This window comes from Gopherus flavomarginatus, chromosome 10 (assembly GCF_025201925.1).
Source record: "Gopherus flavomarginatus isolate rGopFla2 chromosome 10, rGopFla2.mat.asm, whole genome shotgun sequence".
Lineage (NCBI taxonomy): Eukaryota > Metazoa > Chordata > Testudines > Testudinidae > Gopherus > Gopherus flavomarginatus.
In genome coordinates, this window is record NC_066626.1 from 2,761,926 (window position 1) to 2,784,901 (window position 22,976).

A 22,976-nucleotide genomic window follows, 5' to 3' on the forward strand; every position below is an offset into this window, starting at 1 on the left:
CTTCTCTGATGTTCTAGTTTGAAGGCTGAAAGATAGAAGCTTAGAAACACATTAGCACAGTGCTTCCACTGGGGCAGACCCTGCTTGTTTGAGTTGTCCAGTGTGTATCCAGTTTTCCTCCAGGGCTTTTGCTAACTTTATTGCTTGTGCGGGAGTCAACTCGGTCTTTGCCATAGTGTGTCTGGTACTTGGAGCTGCCCTTCCCCCTGCGGGAGCAGGCCCAGAGTTTTGGACCACCCTTTGGACCGCCCCAACAGTGTCTGGGGTCTGGCTATCCGGGTCTGGATCGGGGGGATCCGGATCATACCAGATATCCCCATCCCAATCATCATATGGTCCTGCACCCCTCTGGGCTTTCATCCTAATGGTGGTGACCTCGGCTGAATAAGCCCCCTGGACCCTGTTCTCCTGGGCGGACCCCTTCAGGACCAGATCCGTCAGGCAGATAACTGCCTGGCTCATAGCAGCATTCTCTACTTTCACAATCAGAACCTCCACCTTTCACATATCCCATTCCTTCTCCAGCTCATGAACTGTACTCCCAGGTGGAACCGCTCCTGGCATCCAGGGGTCTGCTCATTTCTTTTGGAGCCCTTCTAACAGCACCCCAGGAGATGGTGCCACTCCCCAAGGGGGGGGATGTCTTCTCGCTCAGGCTGCTTTGCCTTTTTCTTCCACTTGCCCCACAGTGGCATACTTAGCAGCGGCATCCTTTTCTCCCTGCAGTGGGTCGCTACCCTACCATTTTTTACATAGGGTTGAGCTGGACCCGCTCAAGAAGCTATTAGGGGGCGCCAGGGGATTTACACCTAGTTCTCTCCCTTGCCCTACACCAGCACTCAACAGTGGTGTCCTTCTCTCCCTGCAGTGGGTTGCTAGTCTACCACTTTTTCACGCAGGCTCGAGCTGGACCCATCTGAGAGAGCACTGGGGGGCACCAGGGGACTCCTACTCTTGGGTCAAATCCTCCACTAAACTGCCCACATTCTCCACCATTAATGTTACCTGAAATTGGGCCGGCTAGTAAGCTTAGGGAAGACTAATGACCCGCCAGAGTTTGGCAGAAAGCAGCATGTTTATTATACTGATAGCTAAGCTCAAAAGAGAGGACCAAAGGGTCACACTCACACTCGCATACTCACGATCCCAGGACAGGCACGGCACTGGAGATGTCAGGATTCTTTAAGGTAAGTGCCCCACAGCGCAGCGATGGATGGTGCAATGAAGATAAGTCTTCCTGAGGCACCATGGAATGCAGTGCAGTGAACCACTGGCCAGGCAGTCCAGGCGAAGGGCCTTTATGGGAGGTACAAGCTTGTGAGTGCACTTCTGAGCACATGGCCCTTTCCCCTTTTAAGAACCTGCTCCTCATGGCCTGCTCATGGTTGTTCACACTCCACCTCAGGCAATGTCCGTGCAGTGTCCATGCATTGGGTTGTGAGTGCTGCCTAATGAGAGTCCCAGACACTTTGTCTACCTGGGAGCTCTTCTGATCTTCCCTTCATCCCACAAGCATTCCAGGAGTGCGGGGGAGGGGGAAAGCCACTTCACAGGTATTTAGAGGGCGGAAGGGGGGAGTATCACAGACCTTTTGAGCATACAGGTTATACATAGCATAGCCGTACAGAGCATAGAGATCGCTGCTGCTCCTACAACAGAAGCTCAGTGTGCAGAGGTTTTCATTAAGCTGGTCACAGTGATGCCCTACATCACTTTTCAGAGTTAATTTAGCACCCAGCAATGTGCATGAGTAGTTGATATTATTCTTTCCGATATGAATTATCTTGCATTTGTTAAGTGTCCTTTCATTCTTCTTTGAGTGCTTGCTCATATCCATTCCAATTAGGTGTGTGCGCGCCGCGTGCACGTTCGTTGGAGACTTTTTACCCTAGCAATACTCGGTGGGCCGGCAGGTCGGCCCCTGGAGTGGCGCCTGATGTATACCCCTGCCAGCCCATCCGCTCCTCAGTTCCTTCTTACTGCCCGTGTCGGTCGTTGGAACAGTAGAGCGCTGCTTAGCTGTTCTCCACCTCCCTAGCGATTCACTCTCTTGTATAGTATTGTGCATATAGTTCTTTTACTGTAATTCTAGTTAGTGTTTAAAGTTAGTTTTTATAGTTGTGTATATAGTTAAAGAGGATCAGGGGCTCGCCCCTTCTCCTCCCCCGGTACCGGGGCCCATGCCCAGTTCACCGGGTTTCAAGCCTTGTGCGACCTGTCAGCGGCCGATGCCCACAGGAGATCTGCATGACTCCTGTTTGAAGTGCCTAGGCGAATCCCACCTTGCGGACAAGTGCCGGATCTGCAAGGCTTTCAAGCCTTGGACAAAGAGAGAACGGGACATTCGCCTAAAACAGCTTTTGATGGAGGCAGCTTTAACTCCTCCATCCTCGGCACCGACTCCAGCACCGGGACCAAGCGCCTCTTCCGCACCGGACCGCCCGGCACCGATAAAGGCTCCTCGTCCCCACCCGTCACCGGCCCAACCCTCCAGCCAGCACCGCTCCCTCTCCCCGAGGAGCAAGAAGCACAAGGCTCCTGCGGCAACTACAGCTACGCCGCAGTCGGAGCGTATCTCCAGGATGGACCATCCGGCACCGTCATCTGCCGCAGCACCGTTTGTCTCCGCACCATCGATTCCAGCTTCACAGGAGCCGTTGAGTCCGGTGCCTACCAGCTCTCCAGCATGCGCTGTGGTTGAGCTCATCGTGCCCTCCACGCCGCAGACCTTCTCTGCGGCGCACGACCTAATCGCTCTGACAGAGCCCGAATTGCCCCAGCCCCTGGCACCGCTGGTGCGATTTATTCAATCGCTGGGCAAGCCCACCATGGTGCGACCACGTTCACCGGGCACCACTGAACACCGTCGGTCCCGCTCCAGATCCCGAGATCACTCTCGGCCTCAACATCGCTCAAGATCCCGGCGCCGCTCACAGTCTCGGTACCGTTCTCCACGGAACCGGTCGTACTCGTGGCACCGCTCGAGATCCCGGTCGCCGTCGTGGTACTCTCTGCACCAGTCCAGGTCGCGGTACCGACATACTTGTCGCAACTGATCCCAGCATGATGATATAAGACACCAGTAGACCTCCCGGCACCGCGCTGGTAGCAGGTCCCGGTCCCGCTCCAGATACCACCATGGTTTCCGGTACCGCTCACTGGTACCACTTAGAGATGAGCCCTGTGGACGCAGAGACCTGGCCCAGTCAACATCTGCTCCTCTGTGGCCATCGCGTCACCCGTCCGCCTCTTCACACGCGGACAGTGCCTCCTACGGGGGTTCAGATGCACAGGCCCACCCGGACCATGTACCACCTCAATGGTCCTTTTGGATGCCTTGGGCCTATCACCAAGCCCAGGGCGAGCCATTGGGCCCAGCGCGCTCCAACCACTCAGAGCACTGTGCAGCAGAGGCCACAGTCAGCCGACCTCCCCCTGCTGGTACGGAGGAAGACTCTGCACATCCACTTGTGCAGCATGACTTTCCAGAAACGGAGGTCCCCCAGGACAAGGCTTCAGTCCAAGACCCACTCAACCCTGGGTTATCATCTTCCTCTTCCCCGGATGAGGCGGTAGTGGGCACATCATCATCGGGGTGCCCGCCAATTGATCTCCAAGCACATCAGCATCTTCTGCGGCGTGTTGCCCAGAATATAAATCTTCCTGTATAGGAAGTTCGTGAGGTGGAGGCCCCGGTGGTTAGCATATTATCAGCGGAAGCACCAACCAGGGTGGCCCTCCCCTTCATCAAATCGATCCAAGCCAAAGCAGACGCCATCTGGCAGTCCCTGGCTTCCATCCCATCCACAGCCAGAGGAGTAGAACGAAAATACATGGTGCCATCCAAGGGGTATGAGTACCTCTATGTGCACCCCGTCCCCTACTCGTTGGTGGTCCAGTCAGTCCACGAATGGGAGCGCCACGGCCAGCAAGCTCCCGCGCCAAAATCTAGGGAGGCCAGGCGCATGGATTTGGTGGGCTGGAAAATCTACTCTGCGGGAGGCCTTCAGCTCCACGTGGCGAACCAACAGGCCCTCTTAAGCCGATACAGCTACAACACCTGCGAAGCTGTCAGCAAGTTTACTGAGTTGGTTCCCCAGGACTCCCGTCAGGAGTTTACAGCTCTCCTAGAGGAGGGGGAGAGGGTCACGAGGACCTCACTGCAAGCCTCCTTAGAGGCCGCTGACTCGGCAGCCAGAACGGTCGCCTCTGGCATAGCCATGCGCCATGTATCTTGGTTACAAGCGTCCGGCCTACCGCCTGAGCAGCAATATACCATCCAAGACTTGCCATTCAACGGACAAGGTTTAGTCTCACAAAAGACAGACCCCAGACTACAGAGTCTGCAGGACAACTGGGTTATCATGCGTTCGCTGGGAATGCATACACCCCAGACTCAGAGACGGTCCTTCCGCTCCCAACCTCAGCGCCCTTACCCCCGCCTCGGCCAAGACAGGATCTTGCCCGGCGACAAGGCCACACTACCCGCAGACATCAGTCTGGACCTCAAGGGGGCAACAATTCCGGTCACACCAAACCACTGCCAGGATCCAAAGCAAACTTTTGAGGGTGCGCCTGAGAGCAGTGTACCAATTCCTCCCCTGGATCCTCTTCATTTTTACAACCGCCTCTCCCCGTTCCTTCCAGCGTGGTCCCAGCTGACCTCAGATTGTTGGGTCCTACGCACGGTGGAGCTTGGATACCGTCTTCAGTTTATTTCTCCCCCCCCCCCAACCCCCTCTCCTCGTCCCTCTTCAGGGACCCCTCTCACGAGCAACTCATCATTCAGGAGGTTCGCAAGCTCCTCTTGATCGGAGCTATAGAGGAGGTACCAGACGAGTTAAGGTGCAAGGGGTTTTATTCCCGATATTTCTTAATCCCCAAGTCAAAAGGGGGCCTCCGGCCCATCCTGGACCTGCGAGGACTGAACAAATTCATCAAAAAGTTCAAGTTCCGCATGGTATCCTTAGGAACCATCATTCCTTCCCTGGATCCTGGAGATTGGTATGCCGCTCTCGACATGAAGGACGCATATTTCCACATTGCAATTTATCCCTCGCACAGGAGGTATCTGCGCTTTGTGGTAAATCAGGATCACTACCAGTTTATTGTCCTTCCCTTTGGTCTTTTCTCGGCCCCTCGTGTGTTCACGAAGTGTATGGTGGTAGTCGCTGCTTCCCTGCGCCGTCGTCGAATACACATCTTCCATTACCTCGACGACTGGCTTATCCGAGGGACTTCGGAGGCACAGGTGCTCAGCCACGTCACCATCATCAGAGAGCTGTTTGTGCATCTAGGCTTGATCATCAATTTGGACAAGTCCATGCTGGTGCCTACGCAGAGGATAGAATTTATCGGGGCAATGCTGGACTCCAGCCTTGCAACGGCCGGTTCCAAGCCATAGTCTCCCTTGTCGAAAGTCTGCAAAGCTTTCCAACCACTTCTACTCGTACTTGCCTTGTTCTCCTGGGGCACATGGCTGCATGTACTTTCGTCACAAGACATGCAAGGCTGCACATGCGCCCTCTGCAAACCTGGCTCGCGTCGGTCTATCAACCGGGCAGGGACGCCATAGACACAATCCTGACAATTCCGCCGGATGTTCTAGGCTCCCTCGACTGGTGGAAGATGTCATCCTGAGTGTGTGCGGGCCTGCCGTTTCATCCTCCCCAGCCCTCCATGTCCCTAACAACGGACGCATCCTCGCTGGGCTGGGGTGCCCACCTAGGGCTCCTGCGCACCCAAGGCCTTTGGTCACCACGGGAGCTGACGCTCCACATCAATGTGCGAGAGCTGAGAGCGGTCCGGCTGGCATGCTAAGCGTTTCAGCGCCATCTACACGGCTGTTGTGTTGCAGTGTTCACGGACAACACAACGGCATGTATTACATCAACAAGCAGGGCGGGACCCGGTCCTCCCCTCTGTGTCAGGAAGTGATACACCTGTGGGACTTCTGTATAGCCCACTCCATACATCTAGTGGCCTCCTTTCTCCCGGGGGTACGGAACACCCTTGCGGATCACCTGAGCAGATCCTTCTTATCTCACGAATGGTCCATCTGTCCGGACGTTCTCCATTCGATCTTCCGGAGGTGGGGCTTTCGCCACATAGACCTATTTGCATCCAGAATAAACAGGAAATGCCAGGTGTTCTACTCTCTACAGGGTCGCTCCCCAGGCTCCCTGTCGGACGTGTTCCTGATTCCGTGGACGGGCCGCCTCTGTTACGCCTTTCCACCCTTCCCTCTTGTCCACCGAGTCCTGCTCAAACTCCAAAGGGACAGAGCTCGCCTCATCCTGATCACTCCGGCTTGGCCGAAGCAGCACTGGTACACCATGCTGCTCGACCTGTCCCTGGCAGACCCAATTCCCCTGCCGCTCTTGCTAGACCTGATCACCCAAGACTTCGACAGGATGCACCATCAGGACCTGCAGTCCCTTCATCTGACTGCATGGCTCCTGTCCGGTTAAACCAGTCGGAGTTGCGCTGTTCCGCCGCAGTACAGCAGGTGTTGCTGGGGAGCAGGAAGCCCTCCACGCGCTCGACATACCTCGCAAAATGGAAGCGCTTCTGCCACTGGTGTAACCAGCACGGCCATTCTCCGCATTCTGCATTAGTCCCCACTATCCTGGACTACGTGTGGTCTCTCAAACAGCAGGGGTTGGCGATCTCCTCTCTGCGAGTACATCTTGCGGCTATATCCACCTTCCATCCGGGCAAAGCTGGCAGTTCCGTTTTTTCTCACCCTATAGTTTCAAGATTCCTCAAGGGCTTGGAGCGACTATACCCACAGGTCAAACGGCCTACCCCTACCTAGGACCTGAACCTCGTCATAACCAGGCTCATGGGGCTCCCTTTTGAGCCTTTGGCCACATGCTCGCTGCTGTACCTGTCCTGGAAAACAGCTTTCCTAGTCGCTATCACCTCGGCTAGACGAGTCTCGGAGCTTCGTGCACTGACTGTGGATCCTCCATATACTGTGTTCTGTAAGGACAAGGTACAGCTGCGACCGCACCCAGCATTCCTCCCTAAGGTCGTCTCCGCCTTTCATGTTAACCAGGACATCTTCCTGCCAGTCTTTTGTCCAAAGCCGCATTCATCATGACGAGAGCAACAGCTCCATACTTTGGATGTCCGAAGGGTTCTTGCCTTCTACATCGAGAGGACCAAGCCCTTTCGGCACTCACCTCAGCTATTTGTGGCGGTGGCGGAACGTATGAAGGGCATGGCAATCTCCTCCTAGCGTATTGCATCTTGGGTTACATCGTGTATTCAGGCTTGCTATGACTTGGCTCATACTCAGGCGGGCCATCTCACTGCCCACTCTACCCGGACTCTAGCCTCATCTGCCGCGTTCTTGGCCCATGTTCCCATACAGGACATCTGCCTTGCGGCCACCTGGTCTTCCATCCATACGTTTGCATCGCACTATGCATTGGTCCAACAGTCTAGAGATGATGCCGCCTTCGGCTCAGCGGTCTTACATTCCGCAACGTCTCGCTCCGACTCCACCGCCTAGGTAAGTCTTGGGAATCACCTAATTGGAATGGATATGAGCAAGCACTCGAAGAAGAAAAGACAGTTACTCACCTTTGTAACTGTTGTTCTTCGAGATGTGTTGCTCATATCCATTCCACACCCTCCCTCCTTCCCCACTGTCGGAGTAGCCGGCAAGAAGGAACTGAGGAGTGGATGGGCCAGCAGGGGTATATATCAGGCGTCATACCGGCGCCACTCCAGGGGGCGACCTGCCGGCCCACTGAGTGTTGCTAGGGTAAAAAGTCTCCGACAAACGTGCACGCGGCGCGCGCACACCTAATATGAATGGATATGAGCAACACATCTCGAAGAACAACAGTTACAAAGGTGAATAACCGTCTTTTATACATACATCTGGGAAATTAAGATAGTGGGCATATGAAATTCTCTTCCATCGTTTTTAGCATGGACTGTACCAAAAATAATTGTACTTCTACGTAGCATTAGAAAGTTGGACAATAATCACGGATTAGGCATTTTGTTATGTGATGAATTTCAAATTGTACAGTGCACATATTGCATATTTTGGTAGTAGTTCCTGGATAACGCTTCACAGTTTTATGATTGAATACCATTTAATGGCAAGTTATTGGAACTGACTCAGTCAATTACTTGCCATATAATCCAGAAAGCATACTTTAGTAACTCCTTAGGTTTTACTAAGTAAATACAGTATCATTTAAATACTTACCCTGCTAGTAAATGATACTATATATTTGTAAACTGCTCCTGAATAGAATAAACTTTCTTGTGTTTGTAACTTATATAGTTCAGTCTTTTGCTTCTTAGGATGAAAAACTTACTGTGGTGATTTTGTTTGTTTGTTTGTACTTCGCTAATTATGTGAAAAGCCAATGTACATTTGTAACTTTCCTTATTTGCACTCAAGATACTTCTTTAAACCAGAGTAATCCTTAAACAGGTAGTTAAGTGGACTAAATATTTAGCACAGGAATTTATTCTAAACTTTTATTATATCATTAATTTCTTTCTCTTGTAAATTCTTTTATGCTAGGTGTACTGGAAACGAATAGTCCTGCAGATAGCGTTTCAGATGAAAAAGCAGCTACCATATTACATGCAAAAGCTGAACCCAGACCTGCAATAAAACACCAAGGTGAGAAAAATAATATCTTGTTCAGTACCTCAGAATTCCTTATTTGAATTTATGCTCCTGAATACATCTGAGAAGTTAAGATGTGGTTTTTTTGTGTGCTTAATTCAGATGCTCCCCTATAATTTAATCTCACTGTATAACTACTAGTGAACTTCATAGTTCAGAAATCACACCTTTCCTAGTAAGGTCTTTACTCCCTACTGAAGCACAATGTCTTTCAAGTCCAGACTTGAAGATAGTAGGTGATATGCTAATGAGTGGTGGAGATGAGCCACTCTGCAACTGTTATAAAGTTGTATTCATGAATAATGTGATAATAGATTTGAGACCCTTTTTAAATATCCTAAAGCTTTATTTTGTGGTCTATTTTTTATGTGTGTCCTTCCTTTGGTGACCAACCAACTATTGTTTTTCTCCCCACAAATTGTGCTTTGTTGCTGGCATACTGTGAAGGGGATACAAGCAATGTTGAAAGGGAGAGGGAAGCTTGGTAACAGACTACATTGTTGTTGCACTTGCAGTCTAATGCAGACAGAACTGTCAAAAGAAGCAATCGGCATGCTCCCTTCTTTCTGAGGAGACGCAGGGCAGCTACACCCCCATCTTGATGACAGTTCCCATTCAGGAATTGAGTAATTGCAGGATGTCCTCATTTGTTCATGTTGTTGGGTTTCCCCCACATATCTGTAGACTGTTGCAGAAAAACAATTCTGGAGAAAAAACAGATCCAGCTTTCAGCCTGCATTTGTTGACCCTTTCAAAGAACTCTAATAGATTAGTAAGACACGATTTCCTGTTACAGAAACCATATTGATTTTTGCCCAACAATTTATGTTCTTCTATGTGTCTGATTTTATTCTATATTATTGCTTCAACTAATTATCCCGGTACTGAGGTTAGACTTACTGGTCTGTAATTGCTGGGATCACCTCTAGAGCCCTTTTTAAATATTGGTGTTACATTACCTATCTTCCAGTCATTGGGTACAGAAGCTGATTTAAAGGACAAGTTACAAACCATAGTTAATAGTTCCGGAACTTCACATTTGAGTTCTTTCAGAACTCTTGGGTGAATGCCATCTGGTCCTGGTGACTTGTTACTGTTAAATTTATCAGTTAATTCCAAAACCTCCTCTAGTGACACCTCAATCTGTGACAATTCCTGAGATTTGTCACTTATAAAAGCCGGCTCAGGTTTGGGAGTCTCTCTAACATCCTCAGCCATGAAGACTGAAGGAAAGAATTCATTTAGTTTCTCCACAATGACTTTGTCTTTAAGTGCTTTTTTTGTATCTCAATCGTCCAGGGGCCCCACTGGTTGTTTAGCAGGGTTTCTGCTTCTGATGTACTTAAAAAACGTTTTGTTATTACATTTTGAGTTTTTGGCTAGCTGTTCTTCAAACTGGTTTTGGCTTTTCTTATTACATTTTTACACTTAATTTGGCAGTGTTTATGCTCCTTTCTATTTACCTCACTAGGATTTGACTTCCACTTTTTAAAAGATGCCTTTTTGTCTCTCACTGCTTCTTTTACATGGTTGTTTAACCACAGTGGCTCTTTTTTAGGTCTTTTACTGTGTTTTTTTAATTTGGGGTGTACATTTAAGTTGGACCTTTATTATGATGTCCTTGAAAAGTGTCCATTCAGCTTGCAGGGATTTCACTCTAGGACCTTCTACGCAGCATACCCGAATCCCTGGGCATCGAGGCAGAGTTCGTCCAAGAGAACATGCATAAACCAGTGGACATTTTACAGCCTGTCATCCCTGGGAGTGTGGCCCTGCTGATCTATGTTGCATTCCTTGAGCTATCAAGAGCCCTATGGAGTACATCAGCCTCAGTACTGCCAGTGGTGAAATGCATGGAAAAGCAATACTTTGTTCTCATGTAGTGTTTTGAGGAGTTCTATTCCCACTTGGCCCCATACTCCCTGGTAGTAACAGTGGTAATTAACAAGGCCCAGCAGGGTAGTTTCAAATCTACCCCCAAGGATAGAGATTCCAAGTGATTGGATCTTCTGGGTAGGAAGATCCATACCTCATTGTCCCCAGTGATGTCAACAAATTTTACTGGCCATGTAGGATTTCCTTAATTGATCAGCCACGGCTAAACGTGAGTAGCAGTTGCCTGAGGCCACAGGTGGGGAGTTCTGGGCATTTGCTGCAGAGGGCTGTTTGGCTGCTACAACAACCCTGCAATCCGCCATTGATGTTGCAGTTACTGGGGTCAGGGCCATGGCCTTAATGATAACCATGAAGAGGGCTTCCTGGTTGCAAAACTCTGGGATTGCTGTAGATTTCCAGCAAACCATAAAGGACTAGCCCTTTGACAGCTCAGTCTTGTTTTTGGACTGGACAGATGACACTTTGCACTCCTTCAAGGATTTGTGGTCCTTGGGAGTGTTCATGCTGTCTGTACAAAGATGCCCTAATGGGTGGTGCAGCAGCAGCAATATCGCCCATTGCATTCCTTTGCGCAGCCTTTCCCCCTGGAACAATGGGACTGGCCTAGAAAGAGGGATAGATCCTATCAGAGAAAGCAGTTGGGCTTGGGCTTCAGACAGTCCTTACGCCCTCCCTCGGTGCAGGCTGAGTGCACTGGTCCAGTCGTTCCTCCATCCCCCTGTCCCTTTGGGGACAGGTTGGTCTGCTTTTACAATGCTTGGGACTCTATTACCTCCAAAAGTTATCAGATCAGACTTTGCACACCAATTTCTCTCCACACCGTATTCCCACCCCCATTCACCGTCCCTATTCAGGAACACTTTTTGCGAGAAACTGCTCATCAAGCCAGTCAGCTCTCTGTTGAAGTTGGGAGTGGTGGAGGAAGTTCTACCAAAACAGTAGGGCCACAGTTCTTACTCCCAGTACTTCCTGATACTGGAGTCCAAGGGTGGGATGAAACCTAATCTTGGCTTTTGCAGCCTGAGCAAATTTATCAAATACCTGAGATTCCACATGATCGCTCTATCGGCCATCCTCCCTGCACTAGTCTCAGAATGAGTAGTTTGCAGCTCTGGACTTTAAGAATGGGGACTTTCATTTGAGCATTCTGCTGAGCCACAGGAAGTTTCTGTGTTTCGTAGTAGTAGAATGCCACTTTCAATATACAGTTCTCCCTAAGTCTTCACCAAATGTATGATGATGGTCATGGAATATATCAGGAGGAAAGGAATCCACATTTTCCTGTATCTCAGCAACTGGCTCTAGGGTGGCTCCAGAGAGGATGTTTTTGCCCATGTCGACGACATGTTGCATTGGCTTGACTGTCTGGGACTCATTTTAAACACCACAAAGTCAATCTTGGCTCCCACTCAAAAAGTTGAGTTTATTGTAGCTCTGTTAGACTCCACGAGGTTGAGAGCATTCCTGTCGACCAACCTCTTCCAGACAATTCAACATCTCTGCCTCAGTCTGCAGTCCCAGCCATCCACAACAGTTTGTATGTGCCTGAGCTTGTTGGGCCACACATGTGCCTGCACACAGGTGGTCCAGTTCACCAGGTTGCACCTTCTTCCCCTTTCAGATATGGTTCAGGACAGTTTACTGCCCTGCCTTGCATCCTCTGGACAGATTGGTTCACCTCCCTCCATCAGTCCTAGATTCCCTTCACTGGTGGGATCCCCACGCAATGTGTGCTAGGACTCCCCTTTGCTTGGCCCTCTGACCAAGTGAGTGTTATGGACACTTCTCTTGTGGGTTGGGGTGTGCATCAGGACTCACTGAGGGTGTAGGGCCTGTGGTCGGAACAGGAAGCCTTCCTCCATATCAATGTGATGGAACTTCGGGCTTTCCACAATGCATGTTGTGCCTTCCAGAACTGCATCAGACATTTGGTGGTTCACATACTCACAGACCATACCACTATGATGTACTATGTGAATAAGCAAGGCGGGGAGCATTCCAGTTTACTCTCTCTGGAGGCGATCAATCTGTAGCAGTTTTGTATCAAGGAAGACATCACTAGAGCAGCAGTCCAGTTGTCGGGGGTGAAAAATTGTCTTGAGGACCATCTCAGTAGGTTTTTGTTCCTGAGCCACAGCTGGTCCCTGGAAGAGAGTGTTCTCCAGTTCATCTTCGCAACATGTAACACCCTGTGATTGTCCTGTTTGCAATGTGAGGAAACAGAAAGTGTCGCCTATTCTGCTCCCAGGGCGGGCTCCCTCTCTGATGCCTTCCACTGCAGCTGGCAGTTGGCTCTTTATACTTTCCTCCCCTATTCTGGTCATCCCACAGATCATCCTCAAATTGAAGGTGGATCAGGCCAAGCTCAGACTCATTGCTCCAGCATGGCAGAGACAGTGCTGGTTCTCAGACCTCCTTGTTCTGCCACTTGTGCTTTCCATATCACTTCCTCTCTGTCCCGATCTGCTTGCTCAGGACCATGACTGCACTTTCCATCGTGTGATCAGCTCCCTGCACCTTAGTCGTGGCTGCTACATGGCTGAATGAAGAGGAGAAGCAGTGCTCTGCGGCTGTCCAATCACAGGAAGTTCTTCTTCGAGTGATTGCTCACATCCATTCCAGTTAGGTGTGCGCGCCGCGCGTGCACGTTGGTCGGAAACTTTTTACCCTAGCAACTCCAGTGGGCCGGCAGGTCGCCCCCTGGAGTGGCGCCGCCATGGCGCTCAATATATATCCCTGCCGGCCCACCCGCTCCTCAGTTCCTTCTTACCACCGTGTCGGTCGTTGGAACTGTGGAGCGCGGCATAGCTGTCCTCCACGTCCCTAGCTCTCCTTGTTATCTCTCATTATTGTTATAGTTGTTAGTTAGATCGTTAAGTTTAGTTAGTAAGTAATTAAGTGTAAATAGGTTGTAAATAGTTGTTAGCCGGGGGCTGTAGCCCTTCCCGGCACCCGGCACCGGGCTCATGCCTGGTTCGCCGGGCTTTAAGCAGTGTGCGGCCTGTAAGAAGCCTATGCCTACCAGCGACCCCCACGACGCGTGCCTGAAGTGCCTGGGGGAATCGCACAGATCGGACAAGTGCCGCATCTGCAAGGCTTTTAAGCCCAGGACAAAAAAGGAGAGAGACCAAAGACTCCGGACTCTCCTTATGGAGGCGGCACTTGAGCCGGCGGCTTCGCAGGCCGTGATCTCGGTGCCGGCACCGGATCGCACCGGCACCGGAAAGACTCCCCGGCACCAACCTTCTCCGGCACCGGGTGCAGAACCAAGACGGTCAGCGTCTGCTACTCCAGCCAGGCAGACCCGACTGGAGCGCCCGGCCTCAACATCGGCCGCGGCGCCGCCGGCACCGTCGACTCCGGGCCCGGCGGGTCCGTCGAGTCCGGTGCCGCCAAGCTCCCCCATAAGATCTGGGGTTGAGATATTGGTCCCATCCACGCCGGAGACCTTCGCCTCGGCACGGGACCTTATTGCCTTGACAGAGCCTACTCAGCTGCCACCCCCGGTACCTCCGGTGCGGGTCGCATCCAGAGGCAAGCCCATGATGTCGGCACCGTCTCGGGACTCGCGCTCGCGGTCCAGGTCCCGACGTCACGGCAGGTCAAGATCTCATCGCCGCTCGCAGTCCAGGCACCGCTCCCCTCGGCGGTACCGGTCGCACTCGCGGCAACGATCGACCTCCAGACGGTCGCGGTCTGACTCCAGCCGCCGATACCTGCACCGTGACTCCAGGAGCCAGTCCCGCCGTCACTCGCCGCACCGGTCGACCTCCCGGCACCGAGCTGGTGGCAGGTCCCGGTCCCGGTCGACCTCCCGGCACCGCGTCGGTGGCAGGTCCCGGTCCCGGTCCCGGCACCGAAGCGGCGGCCGGTACCGGTCCAGATCCCGGCACTGCTATGACTCCCGGTACCGATCCCCGGCACCGAGAAGATCGTCGCTGCCGACCCGCGCAGAGCCTTACCAGCCAGGGTCGGCCCCGCCGTGGCCTTCTAGGCAACCGTCGATCTCTTCGCAAACGGACAGCGGGTATGCGCTGGGCACCGACCTGCAGGCGGCGCTCTTTTCAGACCCGCCACAACAAGACCAAGGCCCGCAGCAGTGGGGGTTTTGGACCCCATGGGCATACCATCAAGCCCAGGGCCCCCAACAGCTTCCTGCTAGGCCTGCGACGGCGGAGCATAGGGTGCCGGAAACCTCGTTGTCTCGCCCCCCTCCCTCCCCGGATGGAGAGGAAGGGTCCAAGCAGCAAGACTCCGCTCTGGCTCCTGAGACAGAGGCGAGGGCCGAGGGGGACCCCCCATTGGACACTTTCTTGCCGGGGGTCTCCTCATCCTCCTCCCCTGATGAAGCGGTGGCTGGCACCTCCTCCAGTAGCCCCCCCCGCTGGATCTCAGGGCGCACCAAGACCTCCTTAGGCGAGTAGCTCAGAATCTGAGCCTACAAGCCGAGGAGGTCTCGGAGATCGAGGATCCGATTGTTACCATCCTCTCCTCGGATGCTCCCACCAGGGTCGCCCTACCCTTCATAAGGACGATCCAGGCCAACGCCAATACTATCTGGCAGTCACCGGCCTCCATCCCCCCTACGGCGAGGGGCGTCGAGAGGAAGTACATGGCCCCCTCTAAAGGCTATGAGTACCTCCATATCCACCCGACACCGTGTTCCCTGGTGGTACAGTCGGTAAATGACAGAGAGCGTCATGGGCAGGAAGCTCCAGCCCCCAAATCCAGGGAGGCCAGGCGTATGGACCTCCTTGGACGCAAAGTATACTCGGCTGGGGCGCTGCAGCTCAGGGTTTCGAACCAACAAGCCCTGCTCAGCAGGTACGCTTTCAACTCATGGGTGGCAGCGGACAAATTTAAAGAGCTGCTGCCACAAGACGCCCGCCAAGAATTTGCAGCCATCCTAGATGAGGGCAAGAAGGTTGCGCGTACATCATTGCAAGCTTCTTTGGACGCTGCAGACTCGGCTGCCCACACCCTCGCTTTGGGGGTAACGATGCGCCGTATCTCCTGGCTGCAGGTCTCTGGCCTTCCTCCGGAGCTCCAACATACCATCCAGGACCTCCCGTTCGAAGGCCAGGCCCTGTTTTCGGAGAAGACAGACCCCAGACTTAAGAGTCTAAAGGACAATCGGGTCATTATGCGCTCCCTCGGGATGCACACACCGGGAACGCAGCGCAGACCCTTCCGGCCACAGCAGCAACAGCAGCGCAGGCCATATCCCCAGTTCCGCCAACGGCAGGACCTTAATAGGCGCCGTGGCAGGAATGGAAGGCGCAGGCATTCGGGGAACCAAGGGGGGCAGAATCAAGGCTCCTCTAAGCCCCCGCCTGGACCCAAGCCTTCATTTTGAAGGTGCGCCCGAGGGCGCAGTAACAGTTTCCCCCACGGATCCTTCCCCCCCCGTTTTCCAACCGCCTTTCGTTTTTCCTCCCGGCGTGGACCCAAATAACATCGGACCGCTGGGTCTTATGCACGGTGCAGACAGGATACCGCCTGCAGTTTATATCGTTTCCTCCTTCCCGCCCCCCTTCCTCGTCCCTCTTCAGGGACCCCTCTCACGAGCAATTCCTTCGGCAGGAGGTACAGGCGCTCCTCAGCAAAGGAGCTATAGAGGCGGTTCCGGAAAACGAGAAAGGCAAGGGGTTTTATTCCCGTTACTTTCTGATCCCCAAGGCCAAGGGAGGCCTCAGGCCTATCCTCGATCTGCGAGAGCTCAACAAATACCTGGTGAAGTTGAAGTTCCGCATGGTATCCCTGGGGACCATTATCCCATCCCTGGATCCGGGAGACTGGTACGCCGCCCTCGACATGCAGGACGCTTATTTTCACATTGCCATTTGGCCACACCACAGGCGTTTCCTTCGTTTCGTGGTGGGCCCCCTTCACTACCAATTTGCAGTCCTCCCATTTGGCCTTTCTACGGCCCCGAGGGTATTTACAAAATGCATGGCAGTTGTTGTGGCACATCTTCGGCGCAGTCGCATCCACGTGTTCCCTTACCTAGACGATTGGTTAATTCGGGGCACGTCGGAACTGCAAGTTTGCAGCCATGTCTGCGTGATCACCGGCCTGTTTGCTACTTTGGGCCTCTTGATCAACATAGACAAGTCCACCCTGATCCCCACGCAGAGGGTGGAGTTCATCGGGGCCGTCCTGGACGCCACCGTGGCCAGGGCTCTTCTGCCGTTGCCGAGGTTCCAGGCATTGTCGGCGATCGTTCAGCCCCCTTGACATCAGTGCGGACATGTCTAACCCTGTTAGGCCACATGGCAGCATGCACGTTTGTGACCGGTTATGCTCGGCTCCGCATGAGGCCCCTCCAGTTGTGGCTCATCGAACATTACCGGCTGGCAAGGCAGCCGCTAGACATGCTGATCACGATCCCCCAAGAGGTGTTAGATTCTCTCGACTGGTGGCTAGACCAGTCCGTAGTGTGTGCGGGGCTCCCTTTCCACCCACCTCAGCCCTCGGTGTCCCTGACAACGGATGCCTCAGATCTCGGCTGGGGGGCCCACCTGGGAACCCTGAGAACGCAGGGCCTGTGGTCCCCGCAGGAGGTGAGGTTGCACATCAACATGCGGGAGTTGAGAGCGGTCCGCCTTGCTTGTCAAACGTTCTGCCACCAGCTTCGAGGTTGTTGTGTCGCGGTGTTTACCGACAACACAACGACCTTGTACTATATCAACAAGCAGGGCGGCACCAGATCCTCTCCCCTGTGTCACGAGGCGATGCGACTCTGGGACTTTTGTGTAGCCCATTCCATTCACCTCACGGCTTCCTTCCTCCCCGGAGTACGGAACACGCTGGCGGATCGCTTGAGCAGATCCTTCCTATCGCACGAGTGGTCCCTTCGCCCGGACGTCGCTCTCTCCATCTTCCAGAGGTGGGGTTATCCCCGTGTGGACCTCTTCGCGTCCAGGGGGAACAAGAAGTGCCAGGCGTTCTGCTCCTTTCAGGGCAGGGAGCCCGGGTCGATAGCGGATGCCTTCCTTATTCCGTGGACGACCCACTTGTACTACGCGTTTCCCCCGTTTCCTCTGGTTCACAAGGTCCTTCTGAAGGTGCGCAGGGACAGGGCTCGCGTGATCATGGTAGCCCCGGCGTGGCCCAGGCAGCATTGGTACCCCATGCTGCTGGACCTGGCCATAGCCGACCCAGTTCCCCTTCCCCTTTACCCGGACCTGATTACCCAGGAGCACGGGACTCTCTGTCACCCGGACCTGCAGTCGCTGCACCTAGCGGCTTGGTTCCTGCGTGGCTGACCGGTTCTGAACTGCGCTGCTCCACACCGGTGAGGGAGGTGCTTTTGGGCAGCAGGAAGCCTTCCACGAGAGTGACATACTCGGCCAAGTGGAAGCGTTTCTCCTGTTGGTGCGTGGAGAGAGATCTCCGCCCTATGGAAGTTTCGGTGGCCAATATCTTAGACTACGTTTGGTCCCTCAAACAACAGGGTCTGGCGATATCGTCGTTGCGGGTCCACCTGGCAGCTATCTCCACCTTTCACCCGGGTGGGGATGGCCGCTCTGTTTTTTCTCACCCGACGGTGTCTAGATTCCTTAAGGGGCTGGAACGTTTATACCCTAACGTCCGACTCCCTGCTCCAACCTGGGATCTTAACCTGGTGTTGTCTCGGCTCATGGGGCCCCCCTTTGAGCCATTAGCTACTTGCTCCCTGCTTTACCTCTCTTGGAAGACTGCCTTTTTAGTAGCTATCACCTCAGCTAGGCGGGTGTCGGAACTCCGGGCTCTTGTGGTAGACCCCCCGTATACAGTCTTCCACAAAGATAAGGTGCAGCTGAGGCCACACCCTGCCTTTCTCCCCAAAGTAGTCTCGTCCTTCCACATCAACCAAGAGATATTCCTTCCGGTTTTTTTCCCGAAACCTCACTCCTCAGGCAGGGAGCAGCAGCTCCACTCGCTTGATGTCCGTAGGGCTCTCGTGTTCTATGTGGAGAGGACCAAGCCCTTCCGCAAATCCCCCCAGCTTTTCGTGGCGGTAGCGGACCGCATGAAGGGGCTTCCTATCTCCTCCCAGAGGTTATCCTCATGGGTAACGTCCTGTATCAGGACCTGCTATGACTTGGCCCACGTCCCTACGGGCCGGGTGACTGCGCATTCTACCAGGGCGCAGGCGTCGTCGCTGGCTTTCCTCGCCCGTGTACCCATCCAGGAAATCTGTCGGGCGGCGACCTGGTCATCGGTCCACACCTTTGCTTCCCACTACGCCCTGGTCCAGCAGTCAAGAGAGGACGCGGCCTTCGGATCTGCAGTGCTCCATGCCGCGACTTCTCACTCCGACCCCACCGCCTAGGTATGGCTTGGGATTCACCTAACTGGAATGGATGTGAGCAATCACTCGAAGAAGAAAAGACGGTTACTCACCTTTGTAACTGTTGTTCTTCGAGATGTGTTGCTCACATCCATTCCACACCCGCCCTCCTTCCCCACTGTCGGAGTAGCCGGCAAGAAGGAACTGAGGAGCGGGTGGGCCGGCAGGGATATATATTGAGCGCCATGGCGGCGCCACTCCAGGGGGCCACCTGCCGGCCCACTGGAGTTGCTAGGGTAAAAAGTTTCCGACGAACGTGCACGCGCGGCGCGCACACCTAACTGGAATGGATGTGAGCAACACATCTCGAAGAACAACAGTTACAAAGGTGAGTAACCGTCTTTTCTCCACTAGGGCCGCCTACTTAGCCAATATCTAATAGGAAATCTTACTTGAGCTGTACTGAGAGAAATTTCTGCTGTTCTAAAGGGAGTTTAGGTTAAATGATTTCCATCCCTTTGCTGGCAATGGTTAGTATCTTACATTTTGCTAATTAGCGATAGGCAGGCTTAGCTGTCTGGTCACATGGGGTATTCAGTACCTTTTCGGTTTACTTTAAGAGTTATCATTCAGAGAGTATTAATCTATTGCACCTAGATAATCACAGTGGAATTCAAGGCAGCTGTCTGTCTGACTGCATTAGGCCTTCTTCAGATTCCCACACAGTGTCTTTGCAGGCATTCATATTTGCAGCAACAGTTTATAAGAATTGAACATAGCTTTCCATATAATATACCTAGTGCTTTAAAGGGTTTATAGGGTGTTTGAGATGACTGCTTCTAAATATTCTAATCTCTGAGTTTTTCTCTAGACCTTTCATTTGTTAGGCCTGGTCTATGCTACGAGTTTATCTCAAATTTAGCAGCGTTAAATTGAATTAACCCTGCACCCATCCACACAACGAAGCCCTTTACTTGATATAAAGGGCTCTTAAAATCAATTTCTGTACTCCTCCCTAATGAGAGGAGTAGTGCTGAAATTGACATTGCCATTTCGAATTAGGGTTAGTGTGGCTGCAATTCGACGATATTGGCTTCCGGGAGCTATCCCACAGTGCACCATTGTGACCGCTCTGGACAGCAATCTGAACTCGGATGCACTGGCCAGGTAAACAGGAAAAGCCCTGCAAACTTTTGAATTTTATTGCTTGTTTGCCCAGCGTGGAGCGCTGATCAGCACAGGTGACCTTGCAGTCCCAGAATCAAAAAAGAGCTCCAGCATGGACCGTACGGGAGATTCTGAAGCTGATTTCTGTATGGGGAGATGAATCTGTTCTATCAGAACTCCGTTCTAAAAGACGAAATGCCAAAACATTTGAAAAAATCTCCAAGGCCGTGATGGACAGAGGCCACAACAGGGACTCAGTAAAGTGCTCCGTGAAACTTAAGGAGCTGAGACAAGTGTACTAGAAAGCCAAAGAATCAAGTGGACGCTCACGGAGGGAAGAGTGATTGACGACTGTAGTTATCCCACAGTTTCTGCACTCTCCAAAAAACGTTTGAATTCTGGGTCAAAAACATTGTCACATGTGGTTCATGGTATATGTCGTCAGCCTCCCTCCCCCGTGAAAGCAAAGGGGAAAAAAATCGTTTCTTGCCTTTTTTCAATGTCACCGTATGTCTACTGGATGCTACTGGCAGACGTGGTGCTGCGGCGTTGCACAACAGCATCCCTTTGCCTTGCCTTGCGGACAGCAGACAGTACAGTAGGACTGGTAGCCATCATCGTCGTCCCGTGGGTGCTCCTGGCTGGCCTCGGTGAAATCAGTTGGGGGCACCTGGACAAAAATGGGAATGACTTCCCAGGTCATTCTCTTCTTTAAGTTTTGTCTAATGGAGATTCAGTCCTGCCTAGAATATCATGCCAGCTGGAGGCTGCTGCCTCAGGCTGCTCTCCCAGTCAGCAGCACCGCACGGTTGTGCCTACTCCCTTGCTACCAGGGCTCACAATTAGATACTTAGACCTGTACATTTTGCTGCAAATAAAAAAAAATTAAGCTGCCGTTTAGAACTGTGCCCCAACATACATATCCTGGGACATTTTGTATTTTACCAGTGTCAACCAAAGGCCCACACACAAATGGAGATTCAGTCCTGCCTGTGCTTCTATCCTAGTGCTTGTTACAGATTCTCACTTTCAGCTATAGGCTGAGTAAGTGCAGAATGGTGGTTCACTCTACTTTGCTGTAAGCCAATCACCCTCCCCCCTTTGATCTCTGCTTGCAGAGGCAATAAAGTCAGTATTACTTCATCACACAAATGGGGGGACACTGCCATGGTAGCCCAGGAGGGGTGGGGGAGGAGGGAAGCAACAGGTGGGGTTGTTGCAGGGGCACCCTCTAAAATGGCATGCAGCTCATCATTTCTGCAGGATGTTTGGGGCTCTGACTCAGAGCGGCCGTTTGCCTCTCTGGTTCTTTAGTAGGCTTGCCTAATATTCTGGGCAGAGCTGACTCTCCATTAGACAAAACTTGAAGAAGAGAATGACCTGGGGATTCCCGACTGACTTCACCGAGGCTGGCCAGGAGCACCAATGACAGCAGCAGATGGTACAGTGTGGCTGGTAACCATCTTTGCTAACTGGCAAAGGCAAGGAGATGCTGCTGTGTAGCACTGCAGTACCGCGTCTGTCAGCAGCATCCAGTAGACATACAGCGTAAGTGAAAAAAGGCTAAACGGGCTCCATGGTTGCCGTGCTATGGCGTCTGCCAGGGCAATCCAGGGAAAAGGGCGCAAAATGGTTGTCTGCTGTTGCTTTCACGGAGGGAGGATTGACTGACAACATCTACCCATAACCACCTGCAACACATTTTTGCCCCATCAGGCATTGGGATCTCAACCCAGAATTCCAATGGGCCGGGGAGATTGCGGGAACTATGGGATAGCTACCCGCAGTGCAGCGCTCCGGAGATTGATGCTAGCCTTGGTGCATTGTCTCACACCGCCGAATTAATGTGCTTAGTATTGCCGCGCGCACTTTATACATCTGTTTCCAAAAATTGATTTCTGTAAAATGGGAATAATCCCGTCGCGTAGACATACCCTTAGTGTAATTGTAGATTATGCTAAATTCACATTGAAGTGAGACCGCGCCCTATGGTCTGGTCAGCTGAAAGCTTCAGGAGTTTTTCATTAAAATTGTGTCAGCCCATGGTTAAGACACTAATTAGTGTTCTGCATAATAACTACGGCGTCACAGAATAGACTGTGATTCTATACCTGGAGTACTTCACTAAATTATTTGCTCTTCATGGTAATGATTCAGTCCCTTTTGGATAGTATTTTTCTGTAGTTCTGTTGTAGTACTAGATGTCTAACTTGATCATTATTTTCTTTAACAAGATATTGAATCTCCTATCTGAAGACTGATAAATGTGTTTTATTTTTTTCAGGAGAATCTGCCAATGATGCAGGTATAGTAAAGATTACATTGAAATATAAATAGCACTCACAAAATACCTATCCACAGTTAAAATTAAATTTGTTGTAGTAGTATTAAATGTTTTTTATAGGTTTAATAGTGTATTTTTCACACTTACACCAATATACATTAAAGAACATTTAATTTATAAACAAAAATGAAATGTAAATGACTTCTGTTTTCACTTTTTAATACATTTTCATTCAAGTAGTTATAATAATAAAAAGCTACCTTGGGCATTGGTCTGTATTTAGGGTTAAGTGGTGTTTCTGTATGTGGTTTTTTTGTTTCGTTGTTTGTTTTTGTTTTAATTATAACTGCTTTATAGGTTTTATTTTGAGACTAAGCAGACACTGCATGGAACTTGCCTTGCAAAATACTGTAGGTAGTTATTTCACCATCTACTTCAATGACATTTCCATCTTCCACTTTCCTAATGTCAGTCCAAGTTTAGAAAGACATTGGTCTCTTCCCGCCCCCCACTCACGCCCCCCACTATGTGTTTATGGCTTCAATTTGTGTTAAAGATGGTCTGCAAAATTTACTTTCCCAAATAGCATGGTATGGATAATTCTGCTAGTAACTGATTATAAATATGCCTTTTAGAAAAATGAAATATACCAACTCTTTAAACACATTGGTATTTTGCTGTGATGTTGCAGC

At 51.7% G+C, this 22,976-nt stretch overlaps 1 protein-coding gene across 1 annotated transcript in view; it reads left to right on the forward strand.

Moving 5' to 3' along the window:
* The window catches only part of TRAF3IP1 (TRAF3 interacting protein 1), a 144,302-nt gene that overhangs the window by 57,452 nt on the left and 63,874 nt on the right, over window positions 1–22,976 (forward strand). The window contains exons 11-12 of the mRNA XM_050969446.1: window positions 8,555–8,656; window positions 22,285–22,305. Of these exons, the coding sequence (XP_050825403.1) occupies window positions 8,555–8,656; window positions 22,285–22,305 (123 nt within the window). The remainder of the gene's footprint in view (window positions 1–8,554; window positions 8,657–22,284; window positions 22,306–22,976) is intronic.